General features: G+C 41.1%; 1 protein-coding gene across 1 annotated transcript in view; it reads right to left on the reverse strand.

The window, feature by feature from the left end:
- Positions 1–18,881, reverse strand: part of LLGL1 (lethal giant larvae homolog 1 (Drosophila)) — a 26,603-nt gene extending 7,722 nt beyond the window's left edge. Inside the window, exons 1-15 of the mRNA XM_010296153.1 lie at positions 18,593–18,881; positions 18,292–18,399; positions 11,884–11,981; positions 10,801–10,882; positions 9,413–9,528; positions 8,648–8,806; positions 7,743–7,905; positions 7,433–7,565; positions 6,626–6,680; positions 6,278–6,432; positions 2,705–2,922; positions 2,143–2,210; positions 1,005–1,158; positions 792–896; positions 224–516 (exon numbers count right to left, since the gene is read on the reverse strand). Of these exons, the coding sequence (XP_010294455.1) occupies positions 224–516; positions 792–896; positions 1,005–1,158; positions 2,143–2,210; positions 2,705–2,922; positions 6,278–6,432; positions 6,626–6,680; positions 7,433–7,565; positions 7,743–7,905; positions 8,648–8,806; positions 9,413–9,528; positions 10,801–10,882; positions 11,884–11,981; positions 18,292–18,366 (1,874 nt within the window). The 5' untranslated portion in view covers positions 18,367–18,399; positions 18,593–18,881. The remainder of the gene's footprint in view (positions 1–223; positions 517–791; positions 897–1,004; positions 1,159–2,142; positions 2,211–2,704; positions 2,923–6,277; positions 6,433–6,625; positions 6,681–7,432; positions 7,566–7,742; positions 7,906–8,647; positions 8,807–9,412; positions 9,529–10,800; positions 10,883–11,883; positions 11,982–18,291; positions 18,400–18,592) is intronic.
- Between the last annotated feature and the right edge of the window lie 494 nt (positions 18,882–19,375).

Genomic DNA, 19,375 nt, shown 5'->3' on the forward strand with positions numbered 1-19,375 from the left:
CTACTGGGTGGCAATCACTCCCAAGAGTCCAACAAGACACACACAAATGTCAGAATATGCTTATGTATTCTTGAAGATCTTCAAGGACAAAGTCCAATGAGACAGCACTTCTTGCTACACTGACTGGTCTTGAGAAATCACTTACCACGACTTGCCTTGTTAGCAATTCCAGGCCATCTTGAACAAGTGATTACCACACACCTCCTGGAAAGAAGATACTTACTTGACAAAGACCAGTCGTTTCTGCTGGTGGTCAAAAAGCCCAAAACCATGACTGGTACCAAAGGCCACAAGCTTCCATTCAGAGTGAAGGGCCAATGAGGTGACCACAGCCGGTGGTTGACACTGGACAAGGACAAAGGGCTGAAAACCAGCTTCAAATCTAACAGGTCCATCTCGAGTCTTCAGCTTCTCGTGACCTTTCCATCGATAGCCCTCTTGGTCCTGCAGGAGATCTGCTTCAGCGTGGTCCACAACATGTTCTGCATCTTCGTCATTCAGTTCCATCACCAGTACCTGAAAGGAAGAGGACAAACTTTGCTACAGCTTTTACAATTCAAGATGCCCTCCAAGCTGCAGGCCTTCTCAGCAGCTGCAAAATGACAGCATCTCTCAGGGCATTAAAGTCTAAAATACAGAAGAGAGAATGCAGAGAACCCCGAAACAACATTTCCAGCGACTGGATCAATTTATCACTATAGAAATGAGTATTTCCAATTTTAACACAACTCTGAGTTGTGCTGTGACAACCTCCACTAAAAGGTTTATGATGACTGTTTATATTTCAATACCTGTCCTGCTGTACCAGCTACAGCCAAGTATCCGCTGTATTTACACAGGTAGATCTTCTGGATCCCAAGTCTAGGATCATCACTATAAGGGTCGAAGGTACCAACCTAGGCAAGAGAATACACAGTGGCTGGTCTTTGCAGATGCATTAACTAGGATAAGAATCAAAACTCCTCAGGTTTTCAGAAAGGTCCCACAAGCAATAGCTATCTTACCTTGCGAAGTGGAGGCCATTCATCCTCACCCAGGGTGTTCATATTGTCATTGGGATCAGCATCTGTGAGAAATACTCTCACTGTGCTTAGCTTATAAAGGAGATGTAAGCAGACACCAGATGCATCCCAAAACCGCACAGTACCGTCTTCATGCCTGTATGGGGCAGGGTTACAGAAACACATCACACAGGAGAACAGCAAATCACCCAGAGGAGGATGATAAAACAGAGGGGAAAAAACACAACCAAAGATTAAACCACACTGTTTACAAAGCCCTGAGCTGTGGCAACTTAGGGCTTCAAGAGAAAGGTTTGGAGCGGGGGGGTGTGTGGGTTTTGTTTTTGTTTTAGGTTGGGTTTTCTTTTAATCCAGTTTGTTCTCAACGATCTGACACCAGTGTACAATTTATGATTACTCCCAAAAAGCACTGAAAAGAAAAAAAAGCTTAGTATGTGGAAGGAACAACTCATTCTGACAAAAATATAATACTGGGAGGAAGGCAAAGAAATCAAGCTTTAATCTTAGTACTCCAGGTGAAAATTGGCCACATTCTTCCAACGTAAGGGTAAGAACTTCTAACAACTTGCTGCATCAAGAATGAAGTCTGAAGAACAGCCCACTGTAATTCTTAAAAGTGCTTTGAAAAGAAAATGACACATTTTTATGCAATGAGACAGTCTCTTGCTAGCTACTTCCACCATTTAGCTAGATCTGTTCATGCTGATTAAAGCAGACAGGAGTCCAAGCTAACCTCTTTTTTAAGATTGAGAACAGTGTAGGGCAGGGGGAAAAATGCTTCAAAACCTGCAAGATTAAGTTCCACTTTTGCATTGCTCCCTTTGAACCAGTCTGGATTACTGCCTGCACTTCTACACTGATGTTTGGGGGGGGGTGATAACACATCAGAACTACAAATAAGCCAGCTTTATAGGTTATCTGTGGACATCATGATCTGTTTGCTTAGAAGTAGTAGAATCAGCTAGCTTTACAAAGCTAGCAGCCCCAGCTTTACGAAGTTGTAAAGGTGCAGCCTTCTCCCTACAAGATGAGCAGACTTCAATCGGAAAGTCTCAGTTTGCTCACAAGGAAGAGCAGAAACTGGAAAGGGCCCCTTGACTGTTATCAGTTAAGTACATACCCTGTTAGAAGCAAGTCCCTCTGCGGAGGATCTGGAGCTATGTTGGTACCACCATCAATTGGCCATGGCTACAAATACATTAAGGGAAAACTGTGATTTCCTAGGCAGTGACAGTGTGAAGAGAATATGCAGTCAGCAGGAGAGCATAAACTTCAGTGCAAGTGGCAGTGAAACAGTCCATGCTGTTAGCTTTTGTTCGGATTCGATGTTCCTGTTCTGACACCAGCTGTGCTTTTTAGAAGATATTCTACACACTTCCTCAAGAAGCTGTGCTGAAAGCTTCATGCTTCTAAACGAGAAGTTTGTTACGACTGACAGCTGGGAACACTCAGACTTTCCTTCTAGCTTGTCAAAGCCTGAAAAAAATATCACATTTTAATCCCCCAGTGTGAGTAACTGCATTGGTGGTGCTCTGGGAAAAAGCCTTTCTTGACCCTATTAAGAGGCAGGATGTCTGTCAGGACTCATCCCTCCACACACAGCAGCACAGACCACCCACGTTCTGAGCAGTCATACTGTATTTAAATGCATGGGAACACATGTACATTTAAAACTGCCATACCATATTTGAGTAGTGAATGTTCTGCTTGCTCCCAGCACTGATAATCCTCTCCCACAGTTTCAGCGGGATGTTGGAGACATGGTGCGAGCAGGTGATGGCTGAGCAATGGAGAGAAGCCAGGTATGGAGGATGAACTGCTGGCCAGCCTGCAGTTTTCAAGTCTATAACTACCAGCTCTTCTTCTGCCAGCACCACCATAGCAGAAGGGTCATCAAACTCTGCAGAAACAAGACTCACTGAGGCTAACAAAAATGACCATCCAAGGTTAATAGAAACAAGCTTCCTGTAAGGCTTGTTTGAAAGCCGTTATCACAGAGCTCTACACAAACATTTTTGTTGGCAGAACCTCTGAACGCTTCTGTGTTAACCAGGCCTACTGAAGCACTGATATTAATAGATTTCAAGATACTAACAGATTTACTACAAATTCATGTTTCTTTACATGACAACTGGGACTGTGAGAGTGCCTTTTTACAGATTCCACTGCAGAATAAAAAAAATTGTTAACACCACACATGGCTAAGTAACACAAGCTCATACTCACCAGTGTAACAGCCAGAACTCTCAAGGACTTCACCTACAGCTAATTAACAGCATGGGGTGGACAGACATGCATACACCCCAGCAATGACCCATTTAGTGCTGTGTTAGGACCACAGTCCATCTAGGCTAAGCTGCTTAAACACAGTAATGCCTTGGGTTTTGCAGAATGCTTCTCTGCTTGAACTGACAAGTATTTACAATTCAGCACTCTTTTCATTTTCCCTGCTTTTCATATGTTCTGACAGATTTTAAAGAGTGTGTACATCATCTAATATATATTCATACATATATTAGACAAGATTACAAACAAAAGAAATCTCTTGATGTAACTTTACACCTGACACAATTAAGAAGTTAAGATTTTTTCATTGCAACTAGAATTTAAGTGAAAAAAAATTAGTCTATAAGGACAGTACTGCAGTAATGTTCATGAGACAGTCACAATAGAAACCGGTGGGGAAAACCAAAACCACGAATCAGTTCACACCAATAACAATTAACACAGCTACAGAAATTTAAGTGAATGCATAGCTATAATGTGTCATATTGGAAAGGGGCGGGGGGTGATAAACAGTGAGCCATATGCAAACTAGCAGCTTTTCACTGACCTTCCCTGCTAACCTGGACTTTTATTTCCCTTCTTTGTTTGACTACCTGGAATATACTTGCAAGAAGGCACGTCTCTAAGTAAACACATACCAACACTGTTCACTCAGCAAAATTAACTTCAAGTAATTAGTACTTGGCACCACTCTAGTTAGACACCCCAAGTTTCACCTCTGACTAGCCACAGCCATAACACACCACTAATCAGTTCAGTTTCTTCATGAAAAAAATGTTTTGTATTCAGTTTTACTTTGCTTTCTTATGTGTTGTCACTGGCAGTTGCCTACAGGACTTCTGAATAGAACAAATAATATCATACCTATACTACCTTATATATGATCAGCCCTGTACTCTGACTGCTGCTGCCAACATTAACCAAATATACTCTGCGTTAACAATATTTTTTCCCTGCAAAGGCACACATCTGAGTTCATTGCTTATGGCAAGAATCTATTTTAAGTCGCTGAAGTAGCAAGCATACTAGAATTTGTCATGACTGCCATACACTCATCCACCTGCTAATTTAAAAAAAAAGAAAACAGGAAGGGCTAGCCTTTTAAAAATTGTTTCCACAGCATATTCAGGGTAGTGGAAAGCCAGCTACTACCATGCTGCAATGCATAAGCTTTGTGCTCATTAAATTAAGTGGCTTTGGTATACAATTAATACCTTCGCATTGCCATTGCAGGGAAGATTGCTTAAGGGCAAACAAGGCAACCTGTGTAGATCCACTAAGCTTAGGAAATCAGCCACAAGGAAGCTTGTCAACCACAGAAACCTCATTTTATTGTAAAAAAAAAAAAAACCTCCTCATCTAAGTGCAACAGCTTCAGCTTCCTGTAGCAGCTTCTGTCTGTACCCACTAGAAGTTGTGTTAACTACATAAGTCAGTCCTTGGGAAGTATAAATATAAAGCCTGTTCTGTTCAGTTACTTCATCCTAAAGGACTTTTAATCATATCCAGGAATTGAGCTTTAGGTAGTCAGTCTCTACCCTAAAAAAACTCCAATTTCTTTCATCTTTAAGACTTTTGTTCCATCATCTAGAAACTCAGCTCTGACAACTTCATAGAAAGTAAAACGGTCTAGTTTCTTTAATGATAACAGCTAAACAGTATCTCAAGTTTAATGCCATTATTAAGCTTGAAGGTTTAGACCTATAGATTCTGCACATTTGGAAGATGCTTATAAAAGGTAGTGTTGGGTAGGGAAAACCTGTAACAACAAATGCATGCAGGCACTTCATCTCAGTTACATTCTGCCTGTTTCTTTATTGGTTTTTCAGTGACTTGAGAGGGTCTGTTAAGGTCCAGGGAGAGAGGCAGGGAGGAAACCAAAAGCTGGTACTTTATGCCCACTTTCCCAAGACAGTCCTCCCCTGGATCTGCAGTCTGCTTTGTACAATAGGCCAGATGAGAGACAGCCTGCATCTAAGTATTTTAATGCCCACGCCCGCAGAGTGTGTAAGCTGGGAGCTGTCACCACCACCACTGGCAGTACAAAAGACAGGTTTTGGAAACTAGTCTTCTAGGAAAACCAAAAACTAGAAAGCCTGAGAAGATTCAGAACAGAAGATATGCCTACAAGCTCCTAAAAAGCATCTGGACTTCTGTGATTTGGTCTGACCCAACTTCCAGTACTGCACATTTGTGGAGCTTGAAATAGCATTTTATACATAGTTACTTCAAGTTAACCAGGAGCAAGAACTACACCAGCATTAGGCAAACAGTTCTTGGGGAAAATCCTTTACAACTCCATGAAAAGAAAGAATATTATGGCTACTGTGGAAGTAAGGGCAACAAAGATCTTCAACAGAAGCAAGAATCTGACAAGCTCTACGCAAGCTGTGGAATGAGTGCTATTTGGTTTTAGAAATGTTTACATTCATGTTCACCAGCAGTAAGTGAATTAAGTTCTCTATATACTGACCCTTGGTTCTATGTCACCCTTTGCTGATTTATTACCTAGAGCCCTAGTCATAAGTCCAGGTAGTAATTAAAAGAAACAGTGTCTCAGTGGGAGTAAATTCTGTTTTTAATTATTGCCTCCTTTGAAGTGCTATTTCCAAACAACAATATTCAGATCCTCATTTCATGACCTGGTTATGTCCAGTGTCCAGCTTACACAGACATGAGCCTAAGAGATTTCTTCTCATTAATTGAATAGCTTAATTTTTTGAGGAATGTATAGCATTTGTAACCAGACCATTCTTTATACCAGTATTTTAGACTTCACTTTTAAATGGCAAACCTCTTTTACGGTTGGACTCAATCTTAAGGGTCTTTTCCAACCTAAATGATTCTATGATTCTCTGTTAAAGTCTCAGAAAACCCCAAAACAACTGACCTCCTCATCACATTTCATATGCTATTTATACCAGGCAGATTTCCACATGCGTTCACAGTTATTCTAATTCATCACATACCTGCAGTAGGCTCTGAACTGAAGATTATAAAGAAGTCTATCACCCGTGACGTGAAGTCAAAGGCTGTTTGCTGACTGCCATGGACAACAGAGATACTGTGCCGGTCACCATAGCTAGCCCGGGGCATCCCTCCTTGGAATATAATGTAAGGAAGCCTTAAGAGAAAGACAGAGTTAGACTGGTGTATGCTCAAGTGAGGAATAAGCAAAATTTAAAAGACATAAGGCAAGTCAAACTTTGACAAAAAATTCTTATAATGTTATCCTAAAGGGCTCTTATGGTACTGCACACTGCACCCTTTAAATGGTTTTAAACAGGTGAGACTGAAGGCATGCACCACAAACTTACCCGTTTTTTGTTGTCTGCCAGTAGATTTTGGAGATGGCCTTGCAAGGAAAAGGACCTAAGAGAACAGAGTTACTTGCCATAATTCAAGAAGTGCATCTTTACGTTAAGAAGTTCCTTATTCTACTTCACCTAGGCCACCTCAGCCTCCAAGTCAAGGGGAGCAACCTGAATTAGTAGGCACCACAACCACCACCTCCCCAGACCAAGCCACATCAGACCACAAGTCTTTTGGGACACACTGACCACAGTACTCCTCAGCAAAACAAGGTTTAGACTCGGGAAGTTTTGAACCGTGTTGCTGGTGGCTAACAGGGAGTGGAAGTGCTATTGTAGAAGCTGATTAACTAGAAAGGATTGTTAAAAACACAGCCATTCCTGAAACTAATGTAAAGGTGATAGAGCTTTAGAAGCTTCTATATGCTTGAAAGATGAGGTCATTCCCATTTGATGGGTTTCAGCAAATCAGAGGCATCATTTCATCACTGCTCAGGTCAAAAAGTATACTTAGCTCACTACTAATTACAGCAGATCCAAGCAACTCCTGATGAACAAGACACTTGAACTAAAACAAAGAGCTAAATCACCAGCACCCTTCTTAAGGGACACCAATTCTCTTCAAACCATTAAAATCCAAGAAAAACTGGACTGAAATCCCTTAGTCTATGCTCACGATCCATTGAAAAAGGCAGCTGTGCATTTTGCCATCAGAATTAAACACCAAGGAGAATGCAACTTAAATATCCCATACAAGCTCAAAATGAGTTTGCATTTAGACAAATCTGGAACAATTAAACCTCACTTACTGACCATAAGGCACGAGGTTTTCCAGAGGCTCAGGCTGCCTGTTGTCACTGGATACTGGCCACTGGGTGTAACTTCCATCATAGTGACAACTAATGAATTTATTGCCATCCCTCTGCCAGTAGAGGTTCTCCAGTTGCTGAAAAGGAAGACATACAGTGACATACAAGAGAGCTGTTAACCCCACCAAAACCAATGCATTCTTACTAAAACAGAAACTTTGTCAGGCTCTCCCTGCACCCATTTGTCTTCAGAGTGCTCTGAGAGGAGAGCACCCTTCCTCCCCTGCTGAACTGACTTTGGATTGAAGAAATACCTGGCTGCCCAGGAAATGGTGTGTCACTTTGATACTCCGCAGGTCCCAGAGGATAATCAAGCCCCTGCTGTACCCAATCAGGAGCTGGTCAGGGTTCTTAGGATGCTCCTGAAGGGCTTCCACCAATTCACATGATCTCCTGTTACAGTAATCTTCTGGTACCCTACAGAAGCAGAAGAGAAAACCAAAAGTCTATTCCAGGTGCAACCCAATATGACTGTAGTAACAGTTAAGGCATAAGAATGAGGAATTAAGCAACAAAAAGTTCAAACAGATGAGAATAAGTACAATCTTTTCAAGAATCCTTCAAGGAGCAGAAAAGTCTTATGTAAGACATCACACAAGGCCTGCCACATGAACATGCATTCAGTCCCATTTTCTTCAGGGAAAACCCAAGGTTTACAATGAATTCCAGGACCAGATCCCAGGAGTGTAAAGACAGTCTGGATCACCAACCCTATTCACTGTGACCCTTACAGAATAAAGGTAACATGGAAATGTCACCAGGAAGCAACAATGAGTTGAAGTAGCACAGCTTTCAGCAGCACTTGAATCGCCAGAGTGACAAAAAAATAAATGGGTAATTACAGCTAAGCATAACATTTTTTGCAAAAGTAAACACAAGGGACAGGGCACAACGTTTGCAGATTCACTCCAAGTGTCTCCTGTATAGTTTTGCCTATATGCTGTACCTCCATGGTGACAGTACTGGGGTGATCAGGACAGAAACTGTTATTTAACACATACCAGGACCAAAAGTTACTTTCACAGGAGTCATGCAGATTTGGACAATGCTTAACACAACAGTGAGGCCTCAGTGCATAATCTAGGGTGACATTTTAACAAAGGAAATGTCTGCTAATGGGATTCCACCTCTACACAGCAGTGCCTGTTTGCTCACTCACCGCTGCAGCACAGCCTCAGAGGTTATGGTCCTGTCCTCTAGTACTCTGAATGATGGAAGCTCCACTACAAAAATGTTGCCACTCTCTGTGCCAAGATACAGGACTTCCCGTGAGGAATGGGGAAGGACAGCTGTTATCTGCGTGGCACTTGGTGGAGACCTGGGGATGCAAAGAGACTCTCATCACCTGCATGCAAGAAAACTATTGTTACTGAATTTGAGAGAAGTAACAACTCAACAGGGATATTTACAAGTGTCATTTGTTTTATAGGCAGAAATTTTTAGCTAGGCATTACTTTTCTGAAGGAGGAAAACACTAGCTTTAAGACAAATTATGTCAAAAGACTTTTGACAAGCGTGTGGACAAAGACCCAGGTGCCTTTTCACAGAAGCCTCTCATTAGGTGTCCCCAAAGGAGCTCACCCAAAACTGGCAAAATCAAGTGAAACTAAAACCACAGCAGTATTTTAAACTCTGACTTCAGATTAAGTAAATCTAAGTATCCCTTAAGATTTACAGTTCCTGTACACATAGAATTGGATGCACAATATTAAAAAAAGATGTCACCCTTTACATTGGTACAACAGCCTTAAAAGGTAGTCTCCTGGGCCCTAGCCTGTTTGATTCCCATGGATGTCCCTTTAATGGATTCACAGGAGTGAGAGTCTGTAAGAACAGGACAAGCTCTAGCTAGAACAGCAGCAGAATTTTCTTACTTGCTTGTTGCTTATCCCCAAACTATCTCAAAAACACTCCTGCAGATTACCCAGGTGGTCCTTTCAACGTGAAGTGGTGCTCCTCCCGCAGCTCAGATGCTCCACTGTGCTGCTTCAGGCTCCAGAGATGCAAGCTGTTATCATCTAGCAATGTCACCAGCTGGCACTACAAAACCACACAATATGCTTTTCTCAGAATCACAATATTAAATATAACACAGTAAATCTAGCAATAAAGTGCTGCTTTTCATAATTCTCTGCTAAAACAGGACTGAGGAGCCAGCCACGGTTCTTTATAGTGGTGGGTATATACTGCAGCAACACTGCTAGCTAACAGCGAGGGATTTCAGGGTTAGGGGGGAGACAAGAAGTAGCCTAAAGACTGAAAACCCTCTTATACAGCACAAAAGCACAGGTTGTCACTGACGAGGATGACAAGGATTTAGGCTCTTGAAAAAGATCGGCCTATGTTGTAAAGCTCAGCCAGGCAGCTGCAGGCTGTTAGCTCACCACCTTCTCGCTCAGCATGGTTTGCTGCAACACACCCCAGCTTTGGGTGGGGCTGATACAGTCTACTACACCACACTCCTTGCATTCTTCGTGTCCAACCTCATTCTAGAGGGTTGTGTCAGAGTCCTTTTATGAGCCCAGCCCTGCTGGCTGTATGTTCAAATTGAAGCATTTTACCTGCTGAAGCCACACCTGGTGCAACACTCCCCATGGGAGTTTCAGCTTATACCATTAGTTAAGCAAACAGACACCCAAAACCACCTCAAGAATTAAATCTCTCTCATAAAGAGGCCACTTATGCTATACTGGGGGCATCAGGCAACAAAGTACGTGGCCAAGACACCAGACTGCCAGTCAAAGGAAGGGAAAGTGGTTAGACAGCCACCAGACGTTTTGGAAGATTCTGCCTTCCTATTTTTAGTTTGTGGCAATAACTGTTCAGCAATCCCCAGGAGCAAGATTCAATACCCCAAAACACAAAGGCAACAAGCTTTGCAGCGGGCAAGGTTAGCAATATGGTTTTGAACTCCTGAAAATAATGAAATCAGTTCAGCAGCAGCTACTGTTCTATCTGTTCTGCAGAAGAAAGACCACCCAGTCCTAATGAAAGAATAGGGGCTGCAAGGGGAAAAGGAAGTTCTCGCTTCTGCAGCAGACTGCCTGAACTATTCTGGTCTTATTACCATTCCCAATACGTTGCTTGAGATAAATGACTAGTGGTTACGAACAATAAAGCTACTCTTAAATTTTACCAAGCATCTCCGCAGCAACAAGCGCTGCTGAGAGCACAAAATACACTGGGATAAGCATTCCTGACCAAGGAGCATTTGAATATATTTGGTAATAGGAGCCCAGTTGCCTGGAACAAACTCAACATCTGTTTAAGAGAGGTCTACACAAGTCACAGAGGTACTGAAAATACACTTACCTGATCAGGTATAAAGTGAATCTGCATTACAGTATTGTTTTCTTCATGTAAACCCATGAACTCCACCCCAGGAGCACCATATCTGAAGAGTTTGTTGAGGAGCTACAGTATTTAAGATGACCCACAGCTACAATTAATTGATAAGAAGCTTGCTAGCAAGCCAGATGAAAAGAGATTAGTTTGAAACCATGTTTTACTGTTAGTGATCTGGACTGAAAAGAACCAATGCAAATCTGCTTTGATTTTATATGCTTGTGGCAGGTTACGCACACTACAGGAGAACATGGAAGTTGACTTCATCCTTTGAGCATATACAGAAGAGATGTCTGAACCCTGTTTTTTCTCAGAAATGTTTAGTGGTTTCTCAGACACTACAATCCTGCTTAACTAATTTGTAACCAAGAGACAGATGGCTACCGCCTGCATGTGGAGTCCAGCCTCTGAACACAAACACCACACAAACACCACCAGGAATGAATGATTAAGCAGGCAGAGAGAACACCAACTTTTCCTTTCTGGGCTGCGTGATATGCCTGTTTTACAGCTTGCCTATCTGGTACTGCGCCATGGGAATCACCTCAGTGCCTCGCATATACACAAAAGTGGACTGGACATCATTAGCTAAAAAAAAGTCACCACCTTAAATGTTTAGGTCTTTAATGCCTGGATGGTCAAAAACTCAGGAAGCTGAAAGCATTTCTGACTTCAGTTTTAACCTTTGAAATAGAATTACTTAAAAAAAAAAAAAAAAAAAAAAAACCCTGCCCCAAATATTTAAACAACCCTGGAATTTACAACATGAAGGATTGCTAAACTTAGGCCAGATCTAGCCTGACCTTCTGCACAGCAAGAGCAAAGAGTCTTGTCTAATATCTGCATCAGCTCAGCTTCTGTTTGAGCTATAGTTCAGCTCTTGGCAAGATAATCCCAGACTGAAATCACTTCAAACCCAGGCAAACTGTTCCAATGTTCCAGTGACCCCTGCCTGCAAATCTATACTTAGTCTAACTTTTTACAGCATCTTCAAAGTTGCACATTCTGATGCAGCCAGAGAAATCTAGCCAAGGTTGTTCAAAAGAATACAGTTTGATGGCTCCTGATCGTGTTCCAATGGCCATAAGGTGGAGAAATGGGCTATAGCCCAGTGCACTGGGTTGATGGGGAAATCCATGTTCCACAGTCTGGTAGAGAGAAAGAAAAATCATGATCAACAGCATGTTTTGTGGGCATTGTTGTATACAGATAAAAAACAGAAATTAAATATGGCATGGCAATCTGAAATACAGCACTTAATGGCAGCTTTTTCTGTTGAAAAGTGTTCAAATACAGGTTAGATTTGCTGAAAAATAGCCTAAGGGTGAATCTATTCCAAGAACCCCTGGCTCCGCAGCCAGGATATACAGAAGTGTAACAGAAATGAGAGAGAAATATTCTGAAAACAGTAACCCAAGCAGCTCTTTGTGTTAAGTTTATAAATAACTCTGCATAAGCACATCTTAGTCACCACAATACACTCCATCACTCCACATCAACTTTACTTCTGTAAACCAACTGCTCAGCACAATTTCAAAGTCTGGCACAAATACTGTGTATTGTAAGGTCAGCTTTATCTGTCAAATTCCACACAGGTCAGCCTTCATGACCTCCTCTTGTTGACTGACATCAAGAAATGATGCAAAGCTATGAAGAACTATTGAAAGAACATCAGCACTCATCAAGAAAACTAAACCAATTTCTTATGGGGCAGTCAGGAAAACTAACGTAACACATACCCATTTTCCAGAGGTAGCACAAGAAACAGTGGAATCTAATGAGAGCAGGAGCCTGCTAGGCCACCTCAGACTAATTCAAAGCCATTTAGTAGTCGCTCTCATGGGGAGTGGCAAGTTGCTCAGCCTTAGCGGCTTCCCTAGAGTACAATTTACACCGCACCAAGAAGATGATTTGGAGCATGTTGTACACACCACACTTAGCATGGCTTATGCATTTACACACTATGGAATAATATTATGCCGTACTTAACAATACAACCAAGCTGCTTGTAAAATAGCTCAGTCAAGTTTTTAGAAGTGCTTATTTACAGCCATTATCATTGTTTAGATAAAACTAGTATGCATGAGTGTTCAATAACATATAGCCATGTAAAGAGGGATTTGTGTGCCCAGAGATTAATTAGGGCTACTTCCTGGAAAACATCGTTATCCTTACAGTCCCAGCTTCTGGAAAATATGTTCTTCTAAGGCAAGCTGGTCAGCTACAGAATAGGAATTTGTTACAAAACAGCCTGAGGACCATTCATGGAAAAAAAAAAAAAAGGGAAAAAAAAAGAATAGGCAGAGAACCCTTCATCTACAGAAGTAAGCACTTGCACCTCATTCCCATCCTCATTTCCATCATGTCTTTGAGACAGAACTACCACATCACTTGGCTTTGTGGCTTATTCAACCTAAAAGTAACACCTGGACTTTATTTCCTGCATAGTGATATTTCCCAACTTAATCCCTTGCATGAGAATCAAATAAGCCCATTTCATTTCTGTGGTCATGCCATTATCCTGAGGTGCTCCCAGCTGCTACTAGCTGAAAGTAGTTTAAAGCCCTTTTACTGTTCCTGTTCAAGGACACAGACATAGGAGTATATGGCTGACTCCATAGTCTGCCAGATTGCTTCAGTTTTAGCCATTTGATCACAATCCATAAATTGTAAAAATAGACCTCCTTCCTCTAAATCATCGGTCTGAGGTCCTATTAGGGGAAGATGAGCCATTTTAAAAGATACAAAATTGGAAATATTTGAGCATTTCCCAATTTTCTGCTTGCCAACTCCTAAGACTGGGCAAAGGAGTAGTTACTAATTTTTAATCTTTTACATGTAGTAAATTAAGATTAGTACTACTGGCTCCAAGACCACCAAGTTTATCTCCCTTTATGATAACTTAAATTACCTTCCCAGAATATAAATAAGGCTGGAGATTAAGTGTTACATTTGTAATACTAAAAACAAAATTTGAGACATCAATCTTTTTAATGTCACCCTTGAAGTTGTTGCTAACCAACCTTTACTTAGCTACATACATAAAACTTGCTAGAGGAGACCATATGAAATTAGGAGTTTATCTATGGACTCAGAATTGACACAGGGCAATTTTCTAATCCAGCACAGGCAAAGAGGAATGTCTCTGTACCGCGACAGCTACTGAGACAACACAGAAAAGCTTCCTAATTGTCAAAGTTGTGGGAGTATGAAGCTATGATATACAATTCTGGGAAGAAGATTCAAGGTAGCATCTTATCTTAACAAGAAATCAGACATTTAATTGAATCAGGTGTAGGAACACAGAGTGATATCAGTGAGGAACTTGTTAGGGAGACACCACTGTAATTCCACTGTTAGTTTTAGTTTCAACTTGTTCACAGTCGCTTGTTCACATGTCATCAGCATAACTAGGTGCCGTTGTCAATGAAACATCAATTAGAAACTGTGTTTATTCTGAGATTTCTTCCAGCTCAGAAAATAAGGCTTTAGCCATAATTCTCAAAATAGAAAACCATGACTTATACAATACTGTACTGCCTGTTAGGAAGCTGTCAATACTAGCCTTAATATTGGCCTAATTATACCTTGGTTTTGATGTGTTAATTTGTAAACACATTAGACAAGTCAATAAAAGCTTTAATTTTCAAGTATGAGACCTATGAACTGCATAAGCGAGTGTGTACCATTCAGTAATAATAATAATAGGAGTGCAATTTTTTCTCCAGGTTTTCCTTCAAATAGGAAATATGAAGTACCCCCCATCCCATAGACAAATTTGCAAAAGCTACAGCCACTATTACATCCAGGAGTAAACAGTTAGTAATAGAAGGCCACTGCAGAAAATAGTACCACATACAGGAGCACGAGAGTATCAGCAACCACCACAGTGTGTTACACAACAGTTTACGCAGTAAAGCAAATGTACTAATGCTTTCTGATAGCTTTGAATCTTCAACTAAGATGCCCATAAGATGTCATGAAGATAATTCCCTCCTATGTCGTTCATTTGTTTCCACAGCCAGGCAAGAAAAGCATCAGGGTAGCTTTTTGGCCGTATTTGACACCACCAAGGCCAGGCATTCATATTCACTGTATTGATTACCCGATCTTTTTCTTGTACTTATTTACACCCATCAGGTCAGCTTTTTGGCTGGCCATTCCTCCCCTCTCTCAGGCAGCTTTCAGCAGCCAACCCTTTCACCTGCTCAGCAGGTAAACCCAGCAAGGGGGAGCGAGGGGGGCAGAAGGCAGGAGAGGTTACAATGGAGCCTTTCAGCCGAGATGAAATAAGAAACTAGAGTGCCCACAATGTGCCCTCCTTCTCAAAAGAGGCTTTGTTTCTTTGAGGAAAGGTAGGAGCTTTCGTTTTCATTTTCCTCAGACCACAGATTTGTCAGACTCAGTAAAAGTAAGCCTGATGTCAGCAGCATTAACTAACAGAAATGTTTCATGTCAGTCATATTTACTGCAGGAAAAAATGGAGCCAAACTTAACAGTTATTCCCAGCCCACACTAAAGCTGTGCGGATGAAATTCAGTGCTGTCTTCCTTCTTTCATTTCTCTCTGCTTCTCCTCTCAGATTGTTTTATGACAAAGCAGAGACAAACCCAACCACAAGCAATACAAACCCTGTACCTTTGTTAATATGCCCTTTTGAAGAAACAATGAAGCTTGTATGTGTTAAATGTACTTTGCATAGACACCAATTCAGATTTAAGGTACGCTATCCATCACACTCATTAGCAAAGGGTTAGGAAGACTGAAAAGAGGGGGGGGAAAACACAAATCCATAAATTAAATGCAATGTTCCCAGTTTGGTAACATTCAGCTGTAAGACAGGCTGGTTCACCTGTGTGTTACCCATCATCTAGTCTGACAATGCCAGCCTGAACATGTTTGCTCTGCAGGGCTTGGACTGAGCCAAAGGCATCCAAATACTACTTCCAAAAGCAGGATAAACTTAAAGAAGTAGACTGCCAAGTCCACATACCTTATCCTTCATACTATCCACTAAGCTAAAAACAGATTCTTGCAACAGGTACACACAAGTATGGGAAGTTCTTACTCATACAGAGAAACAGATATGCAAAGCTGAGCAACTAGCAGAATTTAGGACTGTGTTCTTTGAAACAAACATAGGTTTGAGGACAGTTTGAAGAGATAGTCCAGTGGTCAGTCAGTCCTTTAAAACCATTTGGACCACCCTCTTGTGTGGAAGAGAAATGCAAGAGGGAAACAGTAAAAAGATTGCAACCTATTTATACCTGAGGGAGTAAACACACAGAAAAATCTACCACCACCAATTAAAAAGACTTAATTGAAGTCCAGTCTAATTTGGTCAGCATGGCCAAATATATTCCACTATATTAACACTAAATTTGTGTGGCATCATGCATTCAGATTCAGCTTCAGTTTAAACAATAAAATGAGGGCAGGAATCTCCAGAACTTTTAAGGTACAGACCTTCCATTTAGTCACTACCAGCATCACACACCGAAGAGGTGCAAATATACCATGCAACTTCTCCGATCAGCAACTTTATAGTCCCACACAATATTTCCCAAGCAGGTTCTTAACCAGAAGTGTTTAAAAGACCTCAAGTAACAAGTGTTTAAAAACTTGTTTACCAGCACTAATGTGCTTGCTTTACTAGCACATTAGACAAGGACAGTCTTGGCACAGAAAGCACTATGTTTCTTGGCTCCTTGAAGCCACAACCTTTAACAGGTCAGAATTAAGATCTGACTTTCCCAGATTTTCTCAGTCTACCTAGCTGTGAGTAGATGTTTATTGTATCAAAGGGTAGAGTCTTTCAAATGATCCATTACCTCTGGAAATACTGGAATGGGACACACAACACTTGAAAAAAACCCAAAAACCTTTATGCAAGAAAAAAGTATAATGTAAAAGATGCTCATTCCCTTTCTGATTCTTGTTAGAAAAGAACAAGTTACTATGGCTTAAAAGTGCAAATGCATTTTGCAAGGCCTTTAATTATCAAATTGTTAATGAGAGTAAAACATTAGGAAGTGTCCAAAGTAGTCACCTCCCTAGAAACAAGATGCAATATTTACCTTCAGGACTGAATCAAATAAGAGTCACAAATCCTGATGCCAACTTCTAATGTATTTGAAAGTTTCCCTCTGCTGCAAAAGCTAGTTTCTTTCAACCCTGTTTTGCATCATCCAAATTATCCTGTCTCTGGCAGGTAAAGTATAGCCAAACATTCTCATAAGAGAAAGGCATATTCAAGGAAGAGACATCCCTGAAAGAGCAAAGGTTTTTCCAAGGCATATACAATTTTATACGCTTATAAGAGATTCTGAACCAATCCTGCGATGTCTTTTCTGAAGCTGACATTGCATTCAGCTAAATGCAAGCAACTCAGTCCTGGTCGTCTTCATTTACTGAAATTTTTACTGCATCCACACTAGCATTTCCTCATGGTAGTGAACAGCAAATAGGCCTGAAGCACTCTTGAGTTCCTTTTGTCTTCCCAATGGGAGGGACGTATGTATGGAAATGGTGTGGTTTAGAACCAAGTTACATTAAATCGTTCATCTCAAATATCCAAAGATTCATTTTAAGTATACATCTACACTAGAATTTTAATGAATCAAGGAGGTTATTTCCTAGGCTGACTTCAGTTATCCATTATACTTTTCAGTAAAATTCCATTTAAACCTTGGAAATATAAAATCTCCAAATATATTCCTGATACCCAATGAAGGTGTAAGCAGCCATTAGCCCAGGCATCTACAAAGATGAAAGCACTCTGTTCCTGGCCAGGGCTCAAAAGAAAAATGCCCAGAGTGCTGGGTAGATAGAACAGCCATTGTCATTTCCGCTTCACAGAGGGAAGGAAAAAAACTCGATAAAGATTCAGACTAAGATAATAGCAAATTCATTATTAATGTCCATTGTGCTGCCTAGGTGCTATCAAATTTCTATCATAGACTTTTAAATCACATTTAAAAACTGAGGTATACTTATAAACCCAAAGTATAATCACGGACAAAGAACTCCGCTTCAGCTGCATCACAAGCAGTGGCTTACGCATATCTTTAGAAAAATGTTTACTCTCATAGTGGTACTGCAAAGACTACCCATAACAAGCAGTCACAGCACATAGCAGGACAAACTACATAACACTCAGTATATAAAAGCTGCCGTGAAGATCTCTTCTTTCAGCAAGTGCCACTCAACAGCATGACAATATCCTTTTTCTTAAAAATAAAAGCCATAATTGAGAACAGGCTTGTGAGTTTAAAGAAAACTAGTCAGGCACATCGGAGGGAAAAGGGACAAAATTGAAAAGGACAACAAGCCACCTCTCCTAAATTTAACTTTTCCACCCACACTCAAGTAGTTTTTCCTTGCCTTTATACTGTGCAGTGGCTCAGGATAGATTTGTTTTGCACACATATGCCTTGAAGTTTGAGAAAAGCACTGTACCTTGTTAAACTGGAAAAGGTCACGTTTAAGCCTCTCTCTCACTGGATCATGTCCGGGTCTTAAGAACCTTCTCATTTTCCTCGCTGTAGTATCTTGGCACCAAAAATCCTAACAAAAAAAAAAAAAAAGAAAAGAAAGCAAAGCCATATGAACAAAGCAGCCTGAGAAGAGAAGCAAGCAGAAGTAGGTTATTTAGTTTGGTTTAGCAAGTAACACAAATCAGCCAGAGCAGAATGAGACAACTATCGAGTAACTAAAACCTGATACCACCACAGAGCAGCATCTCTGGTGCAGGACTTACATAATACCATTTTCACATTGCTAGAGCAAACGGGTACAGATAAGCCAAGAGTATTTTAGAAAAGTTTTTACGCTTGGCCATTTTGCGATCACTGCAGTTGACCTTATCCAAAAAAGACACAAGCAAAACTGCAGTATTTGCATAAACATTTAGACAAACCCAATCTAAAGGCTAACTCCCAGTCTCACAGGCATTATTGACTAGTATCACTCTTCACCCCAGGTAACCCTCCAGCTATTGAGCTAAAAAGAGAAAGAATCACATTTTCTGCCTGCTCCATGGGTACGGCAGAAAGGCCTCTGTGCTGCCTGCAGGGTAGCTGCATTAATTATTAACTTGCTTTTGTAAAATATCAAGCCTAACTCCCTGTTCAAGGTGGGGGTAGGGGAAGGAAATTTTGCACCTGCAGTTCAACGTGCAGCTAGAAGCACAAGCCTTTCCGTAGACCTCACTGCCTCGTGTGTCTCACGGTACCAGGAAGATCCAAGCAGGACAAATGAGATCCTGCTTGCAACTTAGCAATCCCACTGGGGATACCAGGCTAGAGCCTCATATTCTGTACAGCTCAAGTGATTCTTTGTCACATCTCCCCTCTGCAGAGGTGCTAAGTGGCAAATAAAACTCTGCCAAGTCAAAAGCAAAGGTTTGAATCCCACCCTGACAGCTTACCTTGGCATGAGTGCTCCTGCCTGCCCTGGCCATCTTTCACAAGTTCCAGTTTCCAGTGTACAAACAGCTCAGCTGTTCATGAAGCAGCTACTGGTCATTCCAGTCAGTGTTTTA

Source organism: Phaethon lepturus, unplaced genomic scaffold, assembly GCF_000687285.1.
Source record: "Phaethon lepturus isolate BGI_N335 unplaced genomic scaffold, ASM68728v1 scaffold22960, whole genome shotgun sequence".
Classification (NCBI taxonomy): Eukaryota; Metazoa; Chordata; class Aves; order Phaethontiformes; family Phaethontidae; genus Phaethon; species Phaethon lepturus.